At 60.7% G+C, this 20,839-nt stretch overlaps 2 protein-coding genes across 4 annotated transcripts; one reads left to right on the top strand and one right to left on the bottom strand.

Annotated features, from left to right (window-relative positions):
* The first annotated feature begins 2,229 nt into the window (after positions 1 to 2,229).
* Positions 2,230 to 5,460, top strand: RARRES2 (retinoic acid receptor responder 2). Of its 2 annotated transcripts, none has more exons than XM_079932279.1 (6): positions 2,230 to 2,333; positions 3,256 to 3,453; positions 3,684 to 3,788; positions 4,737 to 4,832; positions 5,003 to 5,129; positions 5,330 to 5,460. In XM_079932279.1, the coding sequence occupies exons 2-5, from the start codon at positions 3,280 to 3,282 to the stop codon at positions 5,117 to 5,119; spliced, it is 492 nt and encodes a 163-aa protein (XP_079788405.1). In that variant the 5' UTR covers positions 2,230 to 2,333; positions 3,256 to 3,279; the 3' UTR covers positions 5,120 to 5,129; positions 5,330 to 5,460. The 2 variants fall into 2 exon arrangements, with proteins under 2 accessions (XP_079788405.1, XP_079788406.1); XM_079932280.1 differs by having other exon boundaries at positions 5,309 to 5,447.
* Positions 5,461 to 5,620: 160 nt separating this feature from the next.
* On the bottom strand, positions 5,621 to 20,053 carry LRRC61 (leucine rich repeat containing 61). 2 transcript variants are annotated; one of them, XM_079932278.1, is made up of 4 exons: positions 19,928 to 20,053; positions 17,586 to 17,738; positions 17,011 to 17,163; positions 5,621 to 7,158 (listed from the first exon to the last, which is right to left on the bottom strand). In XM_079932278.1, exon 4 carries the CDS (start codon positions 6,995 to 6,997, stop codon positions 6,221 to 6,223), a length of 777 nt encoding a protein of 258 aa, XP_079788404.1. In that variant the 5' UTR covers positions 6,998 to 7,158; positions 17,011 to 17,163; positions 17,586 to 17,738; positions 19,928 to 20,053; the 3' UTR covers positions 5,621 to 6,220. The 2 variants fall into 2 exon arrangements, with proteins under 2 accessions (XP_079788404.1, XP_079788403.1); XM_079932277.1 differs by lacking the exon at positions 17,011 to 17,163.
* Between the last annotated feature and the right edge of the window lie 786 nt (positions 20,054 to 20,839).

Raw genomic sequence — 20,839 nt, 5'->3', positions numbered from 1 at the left:
TAGGGGACTATAGAAAGGAGTAGGAGATCATGAATTTAAGAAGCTTTTCGTTGCCAACGCTCATTGGTTGAGTCATGGAAGGGTTTTACTAAGGTTTACTGCACTGTTAACGCCAAGATTTTCTTTTCTTTTTTTTTTAACGCCAAGATTTTCTTGAAACAAAAAAGAATGTTAACCAAATATTCAGCAATCAAAGATTTTAAATGTCAGTGTAAATGTTCTCACCAATATCACACTACGTATGATCAAGGTACGTCTGAAGCTCCAAAGAAAGGAAAAGTTCATTTGTGACCTGTCCAGACAAATATAAGAATTTCAAATTAAATCTTTTACTAATAGAGATCAATAATTATGACTTTGCATACTTTTCTCACATGAATCAATACGTAAAGGGTTTTAATTACAGTAGACAGCACGATGTAAAGTGGCTGCAAAATTTACAAGCAAAAATTGAAGACTAGTTTGTCGATTTGATACATTTATAGTTGCTTTTGAATCATGCAATATTCTTTTGAATTTATGTCAATTATACTGAGTTGATACAAAAAGTAGTGAATGTGCCTAACTCAGACAGGTGGAGTTTTGAAAGTGATATGCTTTTGCTTCAAGGTCAAATTGATTCTCTGAAAAAACATACACTGGTTTTTCTCTGTGGCAGCAAACATTAAAGGAAAATGTTTTAGGTACTCAGTTCGGTTATTGGAGAACTTTGCCAGAACGACTCGGATATGTGAATCTCCACTTTCAACTGTGATGCCCGGGAGTATCATTAACCACGACTAAGTAGCTAAGTGCTGTCACCGCTCCCCTGGGCTGGGACGTGTCACCTGGTGCTGAGCTCATGAACGTGTGTTAAGTAGCCCCTTCACATGTCCCCACCCGTGACTGCCCTGCAGTGCGGTTGCCCGCCCCTCACGTTCCTTTCACCCAAAGGGAACTTTGTCTCGCTGTGCGACCTACACTGTATTTGCATCCAGCCCCCAGCCTCCTTCCTTGCCGGCTGCCACCAAGCTGCGCCAAGCCTCCCTTGCCCCCCCAGGCCTCCTACGGCCCCTACCAAAGGCAGGAGGACTTCTGTCCCAGCTTGTCCTCAGCTCAAAGTTTTCTCTGGTCACCCACCCCCAGGACGTCCCCCAGCACGAGGCCCTGGGCTGGGAAATGTGTTCTGCACGCCTATTGTCTCTCTAGCCCCCACCTCGGAAGCTCCTGGAGAACAAAGACCCCAGCTCTCATCTCTGCTTAATGATTGTCCACAGCTCACAGATGGGACTGAAATGTCGATGGTGGGATTTCAGCCACCAGAACTGGCTAACTGAAGCCAAGGATCTTTCTGGCGCCCCCAGAGCACACTGCAAAGGAAGGTTTCAGCTCCACGTGGAGAATCCTGGCAGGCGTACATAGGGAAGGGAAGAAAAAGTTGTGCCAAACACTGGGTCATCTGTCACTTTCCACTTTGCTCATTTAATCCTCAAAACAACCCCTAAATGTAGGGTCTCTGACCCCCCCCTCACAGAGAAGGGAGCAGAAGTTCCAGGGATTTGGGCAGTTAAATGAGGTCCTCTCTGTGGGAGATCAGCCCTGGTGGCGGACACACCAAGTCCCAGAGCTTGTTCTTATTTGCTCAGGACCAGCAGGAGTCGGGACCCCTGTCTTCCCTGACTCCCCATCAGCCTTGTGAATCCCACCTCACCCTTCACCCACATGAGACGCTGCAGTCTGTCGCCACCATGGGTGGGACGTGATCCTTCACGACTGGACACGTTTGCTGGTGTTGGAGGTGGTCAGACCCCAGAGTCACCTCTAAGGAGACGCCTTCCCTCTCAGAGCGGCTTTAGGGCGCGGGAAGCAGGGGGAGGGATCAAATGACTCAAGGTCTCATGTGGTTTTGAGGATGTCTGTGTTTCTGGCAAGAATTTCCTGAAATCCGTGTCTCGGGGACGCGAGGGACTGGTCGCCCGGGAAGGGCCTAAGGAAAGGGCAGCCCTACCTGGGGGGCAGGGCAGTCCCACATCCCGCTGCGAAGCCTGGCCAGCCGAGCCCAGCCGAGAAGGCCAACAGCTGGGGCTCCTCTGCGGGGGCAGCGGGAGGAGAGGGGAGGGGAGGGTGGGATGGGGAGGGAAGTCCCGGGAGGGCGGGCGGTCCTAGCGGGGGGGAGGAGCCTCAGCTGCTGGGAGCTGGAGGGGCCCAGGAGGTGGGAGGGGAGGAGATGGGGGCCGACCCGAGAGACGCCGGAGAGGGTGCCGGGAATAGGCTGACAGCCTGGCCAGGAGTAGGCCTCGGCCGTGGCCTCGGGAGGGGAAGCGTAGGAGAGACCCCAAGGCGCAAGAAAGGAGGTGAGGGGGGGAGAATGGCAGGACAGCTGGACGGGAGGATGGGGCGGGCAAAGGGCACAGCTCCAAAGGGCAAGATTGGGCAACTTGTCTGTGGGCCCTCGCTTCACGGCGAGACCCTGGTCGCTTTTCACCGCGGGGGTCTCAGTTTCCACATCTGTGGCCTTCTGGTCCCAAGAAGACTGTACAGGCAGAGTTCCCGGGGAGGGTCCAGCCCTCAGGAGACCCCAGTCATGGATTGCGGGAGGCGGGATCAGAGGGCTGGGAGAGGGCTGGTGGCGAAAGCTCCAGAAAAAACAGCTAGGGAGGGAGGGTCTGCTCTGGAAAGAAAGCCCTGGTGGGGCCGAGGCCCCCATTTCTGGGGTGGGGGGCTCGGAGGGCCAAGGGCACCGGGCCATTGCAGCACAGGGAGGGTTAAGCATCCTCCCACTTCCCACCCGCTCTGGGCCCCTCCCTCGTGTTTACCTCCTCCCCAAAATATTCAGCCTCCAGCTGGCCTCCATTCTGGGCCTGTCCCTCCCCACCTCCAGTAGGGGGGCGGGGGCCGCAGGCTGGGTCAGGGCCCGGGACCCCACAGAGCCAGCAGTCTGGGGACTGGGGTCAGAGAAGATGGGCCAGAAAAGCAGGGGAGGGCTGGAGGGGGCAACAGTGCTGCCCCCAAGGCTGGCCTGAGGACCACAGCCAACTCAGCACCTACCCAGGACAGGGCCAAAGCCGCCCTGAGCTGGACCTGGGAACAGTGGGGGCAGGGGAGGGGAGGGGAAAGGCCAGGGGAATACCAGGGGAATCTCTGCAAAGCGCCACTCCCTGTCCCTGCACCTCTGCCCAGAGCTCTACCAGATGTGGTCCCCAAGCCACAGGGCCCGGGAGTTGGTGGCTCCGCGGGCTGGCACATGAGCTGAGGATCCACACATACCCTTCGCAGGGTCAGGGGGACTAAGGTGAAGCCATGTGGCAGCTGTTGCTCCCGCTGGCCCTGTGGCCGGGCGTGATGGGCTTGGGCAAGGATGAGCTCACGGCGGCCCAGCACCTGGGCCTGCAGGTGGCCCTGGAGGAGTTCCACAAGCATCCGCCCGTGCAGTGGGCCTTCTGGGAGACCGGTGTGGACAGTGCCATGGACACGGTGAGCGGCACCCCAGGGAGGGGAGGGGGATGGTCGGCATGTTCCCAGGGAGGAGGTACAAAGGCGCTTGGGCCCCAGAGGCGCCCAGCTCTCCAGAGAAGGGCCAGCCAGCCCAGCCATCTCCAGGGACGTGCTGTCTCACGGTGGGGGGGAGGGAGGAGGGACAGGTCACGTCCAGGAAGGGCGCTGCCTGCTCAGCTGACTGCTGGCCTTCCTCTGTCTGTGGGTAGCCCTTCCCGGCCGGGACCTTTGTGAGGCTGGAGTTTAAGCTCCAGCAGACGAACTGCCGGAAGAAGGACTGGAAGAAAGCGGAGTGCAAGGTCAAGCCCAGCGGGGTGAGTGAAGGCACGTGCATGCGACGGGGCATGCGCTCAGCGCGGGGGTGTGCGACTGGGGTTCAGGAGGAGATCCAGCGAGAAGCCTCAGGTTGGGGACCCCAGGGCGGAGCAGCCTCCCTGGCAGCTGACTTGCCTGTCTCGGCTGGTGGTTGTGATGGTTGCAGGTGGGCTGGGGGCCTGGACAGGCAGGAGGGACGGCTGGGCTACCCCCGAGGACACATGCTCTTCAGAGTGGGTCCACCTTCCATGCCATCCAAGTTCCTCTCTCAGGCTTCGCGTCACCGGTGGAAGAAGGCCATGGTATGGGCTTCGGGTGGTCCCCACCCTAGGCCTGGTGAATGCCCCATTTCCTGTGTGTTTTCAAGTGGAGATGGCCCAGCCCGGGCTGGTTCCTAACAGGGCTCGATTGTCATCAGCCACCTTGGGGGCAAAGTCACCGCCATGGGGGCGATCCTGGGGCCGGAACGCAACCATCTGGTGTCCAGTCTCAGCTCTGCCAACCACCAGCCCTGTTACTTCCCAGGTTCTCTGAAGGCCTCAGTTTCCTCCATCTGTTAAGGGAGGGACTGGATTATACGAGTGGTTTTCTAGACTTTTATACCAGGACCATTGTGTTCAAATCTTACAAGAAAATACAAATAAATATAACAGATGACAGCAGAGCAGCTCAGGTGGAAGTCAGGTGGGGAGAACCCACCTGGACGAGGACTCCCACCTACACACACGCGCGCGTGCGCACACACTCACTCAGGGTTCATAGAAAACTGCAGGATGGTTTGACTTCCGAAATTTCCCGGTCTGAGGGTGGGCTGAGCCTGGAACCACCTGGCCTGCCAGGGGAACCCCCATTGTATGCTGCCCCCCAGCTCCCACTCTCACCCTCGGGGCCGCAGGCCTCCCCTCACTCACCCGTTTCCTCTCTGGGCTCTATGCGCCCCTCCCCAGAGAAAGCGGAAATGCCTGGCCTGCATCAAGCTGGACCCTGAAGATAAAGTCCTGGGCCGGATGGTCCACTGCCCCATAGAGACACAGGTTCAACAGGTAAGAGTGCGCGGAGGAGGGAGCAGAGGTTGGGGAGGGAGCTGGTGGACAGAAACTGGGCCTGTGGGAGAGGTCGGAGGCGGAAGCCTGCATGGAGGGGCGAGGTGGGCTCTGGGCCTGGGGGATGGGGGCGTGGAGGGGGCACGGCCTGAGCGGTGCGGCTGCCGCAGGAGCTGCAGGAGCGCCAGGAGGCCCAGTGCAGCAGGGTGGAGCGCGCCGGCGAGGACCCTCACGGCCACTACTTCCCCGGGCAGTTCGCGTTCTTCAAAGCCTTGCCCCCCAGCTGAGGCCTGACTGGTAGGTGGCCCGCCAGGAAGGAGGGAGGAAGGACTAGGCGGAGGCCAGCCAGGTGGGGCAGGGATGGAGAGGAGGCTGGAGCTGCGGCGGCTGCGCTGCGGGAGGCAGGAGGAGAGGGGCCGGGAGCCTGAAGACAGCTGGGGCGGGGCCCAAACAGCCCCCGTCATACCCAGTCTTAGTTTCTCTTCCCTTCCCTCTAGAATTTCACCCGGCTTCCTGGAAGCAGCGTGAGGGAGGTTAACAAGTGAAAGCCCGCCCTCCCTTCTCTGCGCCCAGGGAGGACTGTCCCATTGTCCCTAATAAAAGTGCTCTAGAGCTGCGTTCTCTCCTCCCCTCGCATTCCTTCCCTCCCTCCTGAGAGCAGCGGGAGGAAAGGGCCCCAGTGCTCCAGCCTCACGGGGAGGAAGCAAAGCCCTGAGAGGGTGAGGGCGAGGGCGAGCACGATGCCTCCCATCAGAAGGACACCCAGTAAGCTGTGTGCTCCTCCTTCCCCAGGACAGGCCAGAGGCAGCAGGGACCCAGGCTCGTTTTCAGGGGCCCACACGCAATGACAGGCAGAGATGCAAATTAAAACACGAGTATTTAATAGGGATTGGCACGGGTGGGCATGGCAGTGGAAGCTTCAGGGAGACCCCAGGGGGGCACAGCCCAGGGTCACTTGGACAGGCCAACCTGGAAGATGCGGCTTCCACGCTCCGAGCTCCGCCGCGTCCTCTCCCAGGACGGGCCGGGCAGGAGGCTCCCCATCCTTGCCGCTCACCTTTAGCCTTAGGACCAAGCAACTTTATTCCCCTAAGCCTCAGGCTCAGGCAGCCGGGAGTGGCAGCAGGTACGGACACGAGGAGGCCGGGCCTCCTCCCAGGAGCAAGCGTAGGTGCAGAACAGCCTCACACGGTGCCAGCTGCCTGAGGAGGGTCCAAGGGAGCTGTGTCCCTGATGGATGGAGGTGTGAGAGGGAGGGCGGCTGCTCTTAGGCAAGGGGGCCCGTAACACGCCCGTGTGCAGGGCCAGTGGCCAGCATGATGAAACCATGAAGAAAAGCAGGGAGGCCACAGCGTGCCAACCCCAAGGGCCACGGCCACAGGGTGCATTCAAAAGACAAAGGAAGTGGCGCGGGCGGGGCTGAGCGCCTGCTCGGCCTGGGCCAGGCTGTCCCTGGCCTGGCGGTCCAGGTCGTGGCACTCTTGCAGCGTGTCCTGGAACTGGCGGCAGGCCTCCTCCAGGATGGAGCTGCTGCGCGTGGGCCAGGACTCCCAGTAGCCGGGCTCCACCCAGGGCTGGGCCTCCACGGCTCGCGGGCCGGAGCTGGAGCTGGGGCGCAAGGAACTGTCCAGGTCCCGGCACAGCTGGTAGAAGTCACTGCCGCGCCCGCTCACGCGCTCGCCGTCGATGACCTTCAGGCCGGGCAGCAGCTCTCGGACCGAGGCCCAGTAGGAGGGGCTGGTGCACAGCGGGTTGCTGAGCCGGGCCGAGGGGTCGCGGAGCCGCAGGCGCTCGAGGCCCGGCAGCGCCGCCAGACACTGCAGCTGCCCGGGGCCGGCCAGTAGGTTGCCTGCAGCGTTGAGACTCTGCAGGTTCTCGCAGGCGGCCAGGGGCTCCAGCCCCGTCAGCCGGTTGTTGGCCACGTTGAGCACGGCCAGCTGGCGCAGGGAGGCCAGCGGGCCCAGCTGGGTGAGCGCGTTGCCCGAAAGGTCCAGCCACTCGAGGCCCAAGCACTCCCCCAGGCAGCCCAGGTCCACCAGCCCCAGGCCCTGCAGCTTCAGCAGCAGGATGGACTCCAGGGCGAACTCACCCGAGCGCGCCTTGAGCAGCTGAGGGGTGACGCGCACCCCGTTGGCCTCTCCCGACTTCTCACCCCGAGGCTCCATGAGACGAAGTGGGTCCAGGTGGCTGGGGCCCCGGCAGCTCCGTCACAGTGACACAGGTGCCACTGGCGGTCAGCGGGCTGCTCACCCCAAAGGACGCCCCGTCCACTCGGCCTGGGCTGGACGCCTGTCTCCGACACCCCCGCTCAAGGGCCAGCAGGTCCCTGAGGAGAAACAGTCAAAGAGTAAGCGGGCCTCTGAGAACCTCAGTGACCGCCCAGCCTCCACCGCCAGGGCCAGAGACCTAGACGGCCCGGCGGGACCTGAGGACAAGAGTCCAGGGCACAGGAGGGTCAAGAGCCCCTCCGAGGGAGGTGGGCCAGGCACAGGCCCTTGCCTAAGGGGGTCCTGACCCGGCCCTGGCGGTCATGGCCATGCTGGATGGGATTCAGGCCCGCCTTTACCAATTCTTCCCGTCTCCCAAATCTGCTCCGGCGACACAATCTCATTACTTTCCTTTCTCGTAACTGCTCACGATTACCTGTATTAACTCTGAGGTGTTTCCTTTTAACCATTTACACTTATTTTTGAAGAGATAACAGGTCACCATCATCGCCAATCTCGTTTCCTTCCTGGGAGACCCATGCATTGGCAAACACAAATGAGAGCACCTGGGGCTTCTTGACAATTTTTTAAAAAATCAGCAATGAATTCAAAGTGGTTTCCACGTTCCACGGGCCAACTTGTGACCTCTGGTGGCAGCTGTGGGGCCTGAGGGCTCAGCCTTCAGTCCTTGATGAGGAAACTGAGGTGGAGGGAGGGGAGGGACAGCGGAGGCACAGGGAGTAAGTGGCAGCACTGCCAGGCCCCTCACCTTTGCTCCCCGAACCTGCCTGTCAATACCAGCTCTTCACTGTGGCACCAACAGAACAGTGCCCATCGCTGCCAGCCAGATAGCATGGTTCCAGCTGCAAACACGGGCAAAGGGGGGTTGGGGAGGGGAGGCCGGGCAGTCAAGGAAGCCGTCCTGGAGGGAGGGGCAGGGTGGCACCTATGTTGGATCCAGAAAAGGGGAGGGAGGGTACTTTCTAGTCGCCAGTGGCCGTGGGGTGGCAGAAACCCAGGTGTCAGTGCAAGACAAGAGCGCGAGGCAGGAGGCCAGGGGGAGGGACGCCGGCGATGCGAGCAAGCGCAGAAGGCTCAGGGTCTAGGAGAGGAAAACAAGCAGACCTCGGCTCCAAGTGGCAGCTCCCCAACCCCACAGACTCTGGCCGGGCGCAGGCCGGGCTGGCTGAGGCCTGCAGAGAAACAAGGAGCCATTCACTCCTGCTGTTTGCAAAACCTGGGGCTCCAGAGCCCCCGCCAGGCCCCGAGGCTGCGTTTCCATAGCAACGCCGCTCCTCAGAACCCCTCCAAGGAAATCAGACCCAGAGCTCCTCCCGCACGCCCCAGGACGCTGGTGAGGCTGCTAACACGTCTGACCCCCACCGTCTCTGAGAAGGAGCCCTACGTCTTTCCCCAGCCCCCTCCAGTCTTCAGCAGCCCAGCTCCTCCTTCACTTCTACCAATGTTTCTGTCCAAAAGGCATGGAGGTACCCGCTAAGAAACCTGGTCACTCTGGGGAAGCACCTGCTGGGTTTGTAAGCCGCGAGCGATGCAGTCACCTCCACGCTGGTTAAACCTGCTCTGGCCCACAGGGCACCGGGCACCGGAGATGGGCCATAAAAGCACTAGCCAGATAGCCAGAGACGAGGAATCCGCCTGAGGGCGAGGAGGGAGGAGAACGTGTGCCCGGAACCTGGCCATGTGACTGGAGGCCGGGCTCCCGTCTTGCACTTGGGGTGTCCTGTGGCATCGGCCTCAGGAGGCAGCGGCGAGTCCAAGATGACGGGGTCCAGGCACCGTCTGTGAGAGCGAGGCGCAACGGGCCAGCCTCGGGGGGACACCACCTCTTCCAGTATCTGCGGGCCTCTCTCCAGGGGCGCGCACATCCTCCCAGCCACTACGTTGGGGGTGAAAGCGGTCAGGGAGCCCTGGGGTACAGCCAGGGGCTGAAGTCGGGCCAACACCCACATGCTCGAGGCTGAACGGAGGGGACCGCTGAGCAGCCGGGGGTGGGGAGGACAACACGCCAGGCCTCCAGGCAAGAGCCACCAGCCCCGTGTCCAAATGCCCCGCCGCCGCCGGGGCGACGGGCTGTGGGGGAAGCGGTACCCTGAGGAACCCCGCCAGCGATGGGGATGGAGGTGGTGCGCAAAGGGAGAGAAAGAACAAGGGGGCGGGCAGAGAACGGTGTGCGCGTGCCCACGTTCTGCGGAAGAGGACAGGGGTGCGGAAAGATGGCACTGGGACTGGACATCAGGCCTCCTGTGCCCCCAAGGTCCCATCTGGCAGGAGACACGTGCCCCGCCAGCACTTGGCTCTGTGCCCTCGGCCCTGGGTCCCACGCCCTTGTCTGCAGTTAGATGAACAGCACCGCAGTCAAACCCTGATTCTCCAGCGTGTCCATGACCTCTGCTCCGCTCCTGTGCCCCACTTTACCTCAAATCTGCACACTTCAACCAGGCCGGGGCCCACACGCCTGTGCAAACCCAGCCAACGCAGAGGCCAGCAGCGGACAGCAGGCTCCGCGCAATGCGAGAACGGCTCGTCCACATGCAACGGCGTCAACGTTCCTCCAGAAAACCAGAATCACCCTGGTCCTCTTATGGAAATGAGCGAACAGAGGCACTGGCCCAACGTGTGTCTGTGAAAAGGACTCGGTCACACAGACAAGGCTATGACTGAAACAGGTAACTCCGGATCTCCGGGGGGAAGCCCATCTTCCTTGTTCAGAGCCAGCAGTTCTGAGTCTCAGTTTACCTATGTAGGGAATGGGCCAGAAGAGGATGCCGTGAGTCGCCAGGGCAGGGCAGAGCCAAGTCTAGGGAAGAAATGGTTCAGCTCGGAGCAGCCTCAGGTGGACAGTCACCGGGCCGCTTCGGTGAACTGGGGCCCCTTCCTCCGCCCCATTCCCTCCCGACCACAACCTGGCACAGGGTTCTCGGACCCGGCACTGCTGCCACCTGGGGCCGGGGTAAGTCTCTGCCGCGGAGGCTCCTCTGTGCGTCCCTGTCTTCCACCCGCGAGAGGACAGTGGCAATCCCCCCACAAGCTGTGACAACCAAAACATCTCTAGGCGTTACCCAATGGCCCCTGGGGGACAAAACTGCCCCCGGTTGAGAACCACCTCTCCAGAGCCCAAGCCCCCAAGCTCGGGACTGTCAAGCTTCTCATCTCCTCCCTTTCACTGCCCTCGTCTTCCTCACACCCCCCAACCCTGGTGCCTCGCCGGTTCAGGCCTCCCCTCTCCGAGAACAAGGACAGCCGCTGAGGGGAGGCCAGAGAGCAAGGGGACAGTGCCCCTCCCAGGAGGAGCTCGAGGGGTGGCAGCACTGACCAATACACGACCCCCTGGACTGCTTTAGTTAGGGCGCATGACATCCCTGCCCCCACCTGACCTACTACACCCGAACCTGCGAGGGAGGGACAGGACGCCTCAGCTTTAAGATGCTCTCAGGTGATTCTCGTTGAAGTCTGAGATCCACGTGCAATTTAAGGAAGGGAGGCAGGGAGACAGGGAGAGGTCCAGGGCCAGGCCCTGATCTCACCACCCAAATGCACTGGATGCAGAGTCCAGACGTTAAGGGAGCGCAGCCCTAGTCCCAGCCTCTCCCCCAGGCGCGCTGGCCTCTCCTCACAGGGAGCCTGTGCAGACATGCCCTGCAGCAGCTGGGGAAGAAGACACGACCTGAGCGGTGTGGAGGTGAGACTTCACTTCCTATCGTGGTGCTCTGACCACTGAACACGATCTGTATAAAACCTTATTCAAGAAAATGCCATGTTACACTGTTAAACTGAAAATACAGCATACTAACTAGCACAGAGGATGTGACCTCAAGGTAAAAAAGGAAATACGTCGAAGTTTTCATAGAGGCTGAGTGAAAGGATTACGGTGAATTTTTTCTGCTTCCTCACATTCTCAGTAACTTCCGAACGTCCTACAGTGAATTAGTCACAGTGACACAGGGGAAGCGAAGGGACAGGCTCCCGGGCTCAACCGCACAGCCAGGGCCAAAGTGCAAGTTAGGCCTTGGTGCCTCTGCACGCCCCCTTCCCTCTCAAAGTCCCTCTGCCAGCGGCCCAGCGGAGCTGGACTTGTGTCTTCTGGGTGTGACGAGCCCCGCCCCAAACACTCCGGCCTCACCCTTCCTTCTTTTCCCATTGATCCCACCAGAGCCTGGGCCCCATGCCCTCAGGTCCTGCACTCGACCCTAAAGGAACTCAGGCCGGTCAGTCACTGGGATACATGCCCTTTCTTGCTTCCTCAGACTGCTTTCACTGTAGAAAGAAGAAACCCCAAGGCTTCCAGTAGTCTGGAAACAAACTACAGGCGACAACGGCCACGTGATGACTGGGCGTCCCAGCTCTCCTCGATCACACGCTCGCGGGAGCTGGGCGGTGCCCTCCACCAGGGCTCTTGGGAACCCCAGGATCCACGGGCAAGCAGACCCTAAGAAGACCGGTGTGCGTGTGGGCACCGCCCTCCATCATATTAGGGTTTCTTTCCTTTCCAGGAAGAGTGTCCACGGCTTCCCCAGGCCCTAGGTGGCTGAGGATATCCCGCACAGCGCCTGGCTGCTGAGAACACAGACCTCGAGGGCCTGCCGCCCCGACACACACGGACAAGCCGCGTGTAGGGCCCCTCGCCCAGCGACACTTTCAAGGAGCACCGCGGTCCATACGCTGCGTGGTACAACTCAGAGTCACCGATGACCAGAGCCCGCCCTCCCGCCCCCGTACTGCCGGCAGTGACTCCAGCAGTGGGCAGATGGAAGATGACATCTCCGCGAAAACGAAAATGACGATCTGTCAAGAACTGAGAAACTGTCCTCATTCCTTCCAAACAAGTTTTGGAGCCTGGCTGTCCCCGTCTAATGTCCTAGGACGCGACACTGTGCCCCCTCCCGTCATCTACGCAGACTTCCCACAGGCAGCTTCTCAGGGCATCGGACCCTGCGGTCAGACTCACCGGCCTGCGCGCCTCGGCCAGGTCCCTGCTGGGGAAGATAAAGGGCGTGGGTGTAGCTTGGGAGATGCTCCAGGTTGGTCTTCAAGAAGAGAAGACGCTCAGCCATCTCCCCTGGAAGAGGGGAGTCATGCTCCACGATGGCGGGGCCGCCCAGGGACGCAAAGACACTTGCAGAGAAGGCGCCCGTCAGGGCGCAGGATAGATGGTGGCCAGTCTCACCAGGTCTGGCCGGACGTCCCGCCGCTTCTGCCAGTAAGCAGGGTGTCCTCCTGGGCACCCACTGTCTCGTTCTCACGCAGGTACTTCTTGCGGATGATGCTGACCAGGTGGCTCTCCGTGGAGAGGGAAGCGCCGCCCCTCTCTGAGACCAGCAGCCCCCCGCTCTCCACCTGCTCCAGGAGGCTCCTCTCCCTCTGGCCCAGCAGCAAGGACCCAGAGGTCCCGCTTCTCTGCTCGGGCGCTTCCTGGCCCTTCCCTTCGGCCCCAGGGCTCCTGGCTCCTGCGCGGCTCAGGGGCGTCCCACACGCACAGCAGTGGGGCCCTGCAGGGAAGGGGAGGGCGGCAGGAGTACTCAGACACCACGAGCTCCTTCACCTCGTACACGAGAACTTGCTTCCAATGGTTGATGTCGGCCCCCTCGGGGAGGGCAGCCTCTATCCTGCCCTTGAAGCGGGGTCCAGCAGGGTCGCCAGCACGAACTCCTCACGGTGGAAGAGCTCAGGGAGCTGGTGGTCTGTGGAGAGCTGCAGGGCCAGGCCCTCGGCCAGCCGCACGGCCGCGCCCATCTCCCCGGTGCTCCGCTCCTCAAAGCGCCCCCGAACCTGCGCCAGGAAGACGTGCAGGTAGCACAGCTGGGGCAGCACCAGGCTGAAGGCGGCCTGCGCGGCGCTCGCCTCCCGGACCTCCATCCAGAAGGGCTGCGGGAGCTTGACCAGACTGTCCGTCAGGCTCCGCAACACGGCCGACGGCGCCGCCCCTGCCTTCCCCAGCTGCCGCTTCTCCAGCCACTCCAGCAAGTGGTAGGCGGACACCCAGGGATGCGAGAGCCCCAAGAAGGGCTGGTGGGCTGGGAGGCCGCACTGCCGCTGCAGCTGGGAGGAGCTGCCGGGCTTCCGCAGAGCCTTGGAGGTGGCTGCAGATGGCCCTAGCCATGCCCAGCACGATCTGGACACTACGCTGGTGACACGGAAGTTTCCCACCAGGGAGTCGAGGCAGTGGGTGAAGCGAGGGGCGTGGGTGTAGCCCCCCGTCCTCACAGCCTGCTCCAGACTCGGGCAGCCGCCCGACACCAGGAAGCCCAGGCACAGAGCTGTGGCCAAGCCACAGAGGCTGAGCGGCCCCTGCAGCTCCCGCGGCCCGTCTCCGCAGCCCTGTCCAGGGGCAGGTGTCGGACCCAGGCGTGGCCTGCCTCCTCGGGCTGCCTGACGCCACCTGCCGGCCACCCGGCTGCGTCACCCCACAGTGGGCGGTGATAGCCGCGTAGTCCACATCCGCGACCCGGGCTGCCACGGAAACAGTGAGGTGGACGCGGCTGCCCTCGGTCCACTGCATCCCGACGCACCTGCTCGCCCATCGCCCCGTGCAGCAGGGGCAGGGCTTCACGGGAGAAGGCGGTTGGAGACGGAAGGCGGTAGCGACGGTCCACCTGGGCCCTAAACCTCCTGAAGAGCGGGGCCAAGACAAAGGAGAGGGGCAGCGCCGGGCTGCAGGGCAACTCGGCAGCACTCTGGCTCCAGGCCCGTGCTCGGAGCTGGCTGGGGGCACATACGCCACCTCAGTCCTCCCCAGCTGCCGTGGGTGGGAGTAGGCGGGGGAGGCCGAGCCTGTCCCAGCTGCTCGGGCCCGCCTGTCCGTCACCATCTTCCAGAGGTGAGGCACCTGGCGGCAGCATGGTGAATGCAGCTCCTCGGGGCACGGCTGGTGGCCCCCGTGGGCAGGTCCTTCTGCTTCTTTTCGGGCACCCCTCCCCGCTCCCCCCCAGGGCCGGCTGCAGCTGGCTTCCTCCCCACCTCCCGCCCGCGCTTAGTTGCCAGGTGGCAGACCAGAGCTGAAGGCTGGGACCGCCCCTTAACTCTGCCCTGTCTGATGCTCGGCGGCACAGAGTGCACGTGACATGGCAGACATTCCTGCAGTTGATGGTAAAGAAGCGTCTCACGTCAGGCACGGTCTCTGACCCAGGGTGTCCAGGGGGCCCAGGGAGTGCCCGGGAGCCCAGCCCTTGGTCTTGGCCTGCGCAGTCCTCCCCAGGAAGCAAGCGCCTCCTCTTCCGTGTCTTGAGGTGACGCGCCTCTCCGGCCAGATCGGCTATGAGGATGTCGGCTGGCCTCGCCACTTCATCCTCGCCAGGCTGGCCTGCCTCCAGCCTGTCCGGGCTGGCTGCCTGGAGCAGCAGCAAGTCAGAGGCGACCGGACTGCAGCTGAGCTCTGGGTCCCTCGACTTCCTTCCTGCCAGCTCCCCCTCCTCTCGCCTTCCACTTGGACACGTTCTTCTCAGGCTGCACCGGGGGCTCCTGCCCCAGCACGGACTGGAGGCCACAGTGTCCGGAGTCTCCCTCTGGCTTATCCTGCCCAGCACTGGGGTGGCAATTTGCACAGGGGGCAGCCAGGCCAAGACCAGGCCTCTCCAGGGCTGGCTGCTCTCTTCTCACTGCGGACACGCAGCCCCAGGAGGCCTTCCTCCTGCTCCTCCAGGAAAGCCTGGTCAGGTGCTGGGACCCGCAGGCTGCTGCCGAGGCGCGGGCTGGTCTCTTCCCCTGCAGGGATAGGTCCCTCCCACTCCTCCTTTGGGAGCCGGGGCTTCTGATTCTCCCGGGGCCACTGCAGCCTCCTCCCCTTCGCGTACAAACTCAAGTCTGACCTCAGCTTCTGGCAGGTGCTCCCTGGCGCCCCGGCCAAGTTCAGAAGGGGTGTTGAGAGCTCCGGTGTTGAACTTGGAGCCAGGAGAAGCCAGCATGGCAGGTGGGGTCTTGGCTCTGATCACGGAGGAGTCAGTACACACAGGGGGCTCTTGCCCCGTGGATCCTGAGAGTGTGTGTTTCTTGTGGGGCTTTTTGACTTTTCCGACTTCTGACGCGCCTGGGAGCTTGGGGCAATGAGAAGACAGGCCCAGGCTGTCCTCTGGCAAGGTGACAGAAGACAAGACAAGATCTAAGGCAAGATGAAGAGAATGGCTCTCAGCCAGCTGCCTACTCACTTCGGGGCCCACTGACGGGACAGTGAGGCCGGAGGGGAGAGAAGAGAGCAGAGGATGTAAGGCGTAGTAACCATATGAAATCAATCCCAGGACAAAACTCTCCAGACGCCACCTCCTGGGTGAAGCCTGACATTCACTCCTCCAGACCCAACGGAGCAGCCCTCGACCGGAGCCCCCAGCCCTCTGCACAGGAGTGGTTTCTGTGTCCATCTTCTTTGCCACGTTAACTCACATCTCTTTTTTCCTTCAATGTTTATCCAGAGCCTGGTAGGCACTGGCAGTCTTCCTGTGCGATGGATACAGTAGAAGGTAGGCCAGGCCCCTGTGTGCACGTGGCCCCCAGGCTGGCGGGGGGCAGATGAGAATAAAATGTCCCCCCACACACAGCAGGGAAGACAAGAGCCGAGGTGCAGGGCGTGCAGGGGCGCTGCAGTGGCGCTGCAGGGCTGGGGGACCGCGGCGGGAGGGGCCTCACCAAGACGTCAGGCAGGCTTCCCGGGAAGAGCTGCGGATGCTGGCGCTGTCAGCACAGGCCACGGGGGTGCGGAGGCCAGTCTGCGTCCTGGGCACCCGGGCCGTGCCTGGCACCCGCAGGGCCTCACAAACAGGCAACGTCACTCGGTAGCGGGGAGCGACGCGGCCCGAGGCTTCCCGAGCCTCTGTCAGAGCACGTGGTACGGGGCAGCTCCTGATGCCAGTGACGCAGGCCCCCAGCGCCCCCTCCCCTCGAAGCCCACTCCTCTCTGGCTGCGGCCCCTGCTGCTCCCTGAAGTGCTCCCGCTGAGGCCCCAGGGACCCCCGGTGCCCCGCCTCAGCGCGCTTCTCCGCACTACAGCACCTGCCCATGCCCCCCACCTGGAATGCTGCTACCCGCAGCTACGGGACAGCACATCTCCTCAGCTTTCCTGTCACCTGCGACTCCTTTTCAGTCTCTGTTCTAGTCCCTCTTCCTCTGCCCGCCCCTTAATGGTGTTTCCTGGGCTTCCTCGTCTCCAGGCCTCGTCTCTCCTCCCACACCCTCTCCCTGACCAGGGCCACCTTCACCGGCTGAGCACCGCCAGCCCCTCTTGGCTCACGACTCCCTCGCAGGCTTCCCCTCACCTGCTCGGCCTACAGTCAACTCGAGCTCAGTACACAGGACTCCTGTTCACCCAGATGCTCAGACCGCACACCTCAGCACAGTCCTCGACTCCCTTCCCCACCCCGTTCATTCTCCTGCAGATGAGGTCAAATCCAGGGCTCTCAAAGAAAAGACACATGAAGAAGTCAGAGGAGAAACATGCGGAAAGAAGAAAAGCAAATGAGAGGGAAGGAAAAGCCCAGTGAGCTAGGCTGTGTCTCCTTGGGAAAGAGAAGATTCAGAGTAAGATGGCGCAGATCCTGCCCCAAACAGCTGAGAGTGAGCAGCGTGCATCTCTTCAGACCAGAGCGAGATGCAGCTTAAATGAGGAGGTTTAAACCAGAACATTCTGACACTGAGTGATGGTAAACATTCAGAAGGATCACCAGGGATGGCAGGACGGCCTTTACTGGGGACGAGCCCGCTGGGCAGCTCAAGCGAGACTCAGCTGTGAACCAGGGTGGACAACGCGACACCGAGGAGCCCCTTCCAGCCACAGGGGCCTCGGAAGAACCGAGAGGCAACCACCCAAGCCCATCACTCGACGACCCAGTCAGCCACCACCAAACCAGGGGTCTGAAGCTCACGGGAGGTGACGCGGTGGAGGGGCTGGATCAAGGGGTAAATGAAGTACAAGACACCGTCGTGGTCCAGGGGAAGGACTCTAGATGTCAGAGCCAGAGGGGACTAACCTTCGCTCTTATCTTGACTGAAGAAACAGAAACCCAGAGCAGCAACGTGATGCTCGGTGGCAGAGCGGAGGACCAGAGCAGTCCATAGGCTTCACTGCTCCCGAGAACACAGAACACGGTACTGAAACCAGGCCTATGTCCCACCTGCTCTCACTGATGAGGGCAGAGAAAAAGAAAATACCTGTGAGTTAGGCTGCAGCCTGGGCTACACCCCAAAGCCTTCGCCTGAGGACGCACTAACTGAACCCAGGGCACCAACCCTGTTCTGTTCCCCGACCAGCCTTGTCCCACCAGCCCACCTGTACTCTGCAGATACCCTTGAGCCACTCGACCATTTAACAATACTTCGTCAAATATCTACCATGAGCCAGCACCGTGCCCTAAACATACAAACAGGATAGTCACTGCCCGGCTGGTATGTGGGGCTCAGGACGAGAAGACAACTTGGAAATGGCTATTGGCACCAGGGCAAGGCAAGCAGGGTAAGTGCTGTGGAGCCAGGCCACGGGCTGACCGAGAGGCAAATCGAGTCTGTGACACGGCAGTTTCGATTCTGCCTTGGCAGGGTCGCTTACCCCAGGCTACTGCTTGAGGAACCTCATCCCGACAGTCCCTGGGGCAGGTCTGGGGTCTTGGGCAATGACCGGCACCCCTTGCTCTTCACTGAAGCACATCAGGATGACAGCGGGGTGGATGCTGTGGAGAGCCAGCCTGGAGTCGACACGAATCTAAAATGTAAAATTTAAAAAGAAAATCACCCATAGACTCCAGGACTTTGATTATTAGTAAGAAGTTGTTTGTGACACTTCTCATAAGAGCTGATACACGCACCTGATACAGCAACAAGGTGGAGACTCCAGAGCTGCATCAGGTGGGACCACATGAGGCAGGCAGCAGGTGCAGCCCTGGGAAGCAGGTGGGGAGGAGGGCAGGAGCAGGTAACAGAGGTGGGACTGGAGGGGAAGGGACAGTCTGGAGAGCCATGCAGATAATACTTGGGCTGTGGTGTGGAGGAGGAGGGGATACAGAGGGACACCCCAGTCCCTGCTAAATACAGTTCAGTTACAGATATAGTGATTCTGAGGTTCTTCTGGAACAAATCTTCAGGAGTAGATGTGACAGATACAGGGTCAGGGGACAGAAGTCTGCGCTAAAGATACAGATCCGTGTAAAAGTCTCCGTAGAAACTGAGGGGAAACACCGGTGGGAGAAGAGAGTGGAGGGTGGTTGCCCAGGCAACACTGACACTGTGGGCAGGGTAGAGGATAAGCAGACTCCAAAGATGCCTGACAGGCAGAGGACAGAGACACAGAAAAACCTAAGTAATGTTAGGGAAGCCAAGGGAAGACTTTCCAGAAAGGACAGACAGGATCCCTTCAGCAGATGAAGCAAGTGGAGCCCCGGGGCTATGCAATGAGAAGCAGAGGACGCAGGCACTTGCAACGTCAAAGGGTCACGCTTTGGGGTGGGAGGGAAAAGGCTTGGCTCTGTCTCAAAAGAGAGAAAAGGTACAGTGGGAAGAAAGGGAGGACTGATGGCAGGAGTTCCTGAGGGAGAGGGACTCAAGGCACAGGTGGGTGGGTTTATCCTTGCAGATGAGAAAGAAGTTTTTTTATTTTTCCTGACACAGCAAAGAAGGACGGCTATGGTGGCAGGCAGGTCCTTGAGTGTGGGCACGGGGAGGGCCCAAGGCAGTTATGCCCAAGAGCCTGTAGATTCCCGAGGGGTTAGCAACATGCTGGCTGAGCCTGAGACAGGAAGTGCCTCAGCACTTACACGTGTGCTGGCTCCATGGATCAGAGATTTCCTCCTCACTGCGCTCACCAGGCCTTTTCCCACACGCATGCCCAGAAGCACAGTGGTCACTTTTCTGTTTCTCCTGGGCCTGCCTCACCCCAGGGCCTCACGCAGAGCTCAGTCCACCCTGGGCATTCGATACCTATGCCAGACCTTTCTCTGAGTTTTCACTCTGCCCAGTCCTACCGGCCCCCTCTTCTCTCAGCCCCTGCACTGGGGGGGGGGGGGGGAGGAGGAGGTGGTTCCTGTCTATCCACCAGACCCCAGGAGACTTCAAAGCACTTGGTGAGCCTACAAGTCCTCGGCTTCTCATTCCCCCACCCGCTCACCTATGAGGAGATGGAAGATGAAGAAAAGCATGGGACCAGAGGAATGTGTGGAAGAAAAAGAGTAGTGCAAACCACTACACATTTTGGGGTTTTGTCCCACATGCAAATTTGGCTGCTTTTAAACCCTAAGGGAGAGACTTTAAATAACCAAGCTTCATCAGATTTCACAATATGCAAAAGTGACATAAAATGAGATGTTTTAAACCAGCAGAACCCTTTGCTCTTCTCTGCGAGGCTGCTCTCCACAATGGATTGAGAGCATGAAGTCCAGAGCCGGTCTATGAGGGTTTAAATTCTGGCTGCTACCCACCAGCTGTGTTCGTCTGCTACGTGCCTCGGTGTCCGAGCCTATACGACAGGGATAAAAGCATCCACCTCGCTGGCTTGTGAAAGATTAACGGAGTTAATGTACGCATACAGCAGCAGTGTTTAAAGACACTTTTTGGCACAGAGTGAGTGATGGATACGAGCCGCTGTCCAGTTCTGGCCTCACCGGGTGTTTCAGGTGCGGGGCACTGGGAAAGGGAGGGAAGCTGGAAGGGGGACACCTGGGCCGCCCGACGGGCAGGGCAGGTCAGGGAAAGCCGCCTCGCCCCCAAGTCTACGTCTGTGACCACAACGCCCCCTCCCCGGCTTACCTAGGGCCAAAGGTCTGGCTGGCTAGTGGGGCTAGCGAAGCTGTGAAGCCGGCGCAGCTCCCACGGCGGCCGACCGCGCCCCCGCGGCGGGTAGTAAGCACAAGCCATCCGCCGCCCCGCTCGCTCCCCCCCCCGCACCGCAGCGGGACCTACCTTGAGGCGCCAAAGGCCCTGCAGAGCTTGGTGGGCGGTCCAGGTTCCTGGGCGACCTCCGGTAGCGATAGTCAGCAGGTCCTCCGCACCCACTCCTCTCCAGCCGTTGGTACGTTCCTCCAGCAGGAAGCCAGCACCGAGTGCGCAGGCGCAGTGCGCAGGCGCAGTTGCGCAGTGCGCAGGCGCAGTTTCCCAGTGCGCAGGCGCAGGCGCAGCGGCCGGAAGCAGTGGTGTTACACCGCCTCCTCCGCCGGAAGTCGCGCGCTTTTCTCACCTGACCGGGACTCGTTCGTAGAAGTTTAACAGCGCTGGGGTTTTTTTTGTTTTTTGTGGGGGATTGGGGGGGGCTTTGTTTCTTTGTTTGTGTTTAATAGTGCTTGTTTAGCTGTGTGGCCTGGGAGGAAGCACTCGCAGGCGCTCCGGGCCGACGGTGGCCTAGTCTTCCTCCTCCACTGGCGGATTCGTAAGGCCCCTTCCATCCCCGGCTCTGCGCCGCAGCAGTCTGACCGCTCGAGCGCAGCCCGCGGTTTGTGCGCACGTGCGGACTGAAGGGACCACGGTAATGCTAATGATCCGTGTGTTGGAGTCTCTTCCCGCCTTGAGAGCTCACCCAGCATTTCATGACACCCACCCGGGGTATCTCCTGGGGCAAATTCCCGGTGACACCGCGGAGGCCTCGCCGACAACCAGGGGTCGTCCGTGCGCGCCTCCACTGAGGTGCTCTGCCACCTCCCCAAACTGAATTATCCCGGGGCCAAAAAGGCCGCGTTTCCTGGGCTGAGCGGAGAATGCCTCTCCTCACCTGGTCCCACCTGGACACCAAAGTACCCAACTCTTGTTTCATAGGCTACCTTGAGCTTCTTTCCACCGCCAGAGTCAGACAAATCCAAGGGCCTAAGCTTGGGCACCACC

This window comes from Stenella coeruleoalba (assembly GCF_951394435.1).
Source record: "Stenella coeruleoalba genome assembly, chromosome: 9".
Classification (NCBI taxonomy): domain Eukaryota; kingdom Metazoa; phylum Chordata; class Mammalia; order Artiodactyla; family Delphinidae; genus Stenella; species Stenella coeruleoalba.
This window is presented reverse-complemented; position numbering and strand designations above follow the sequence as displayed.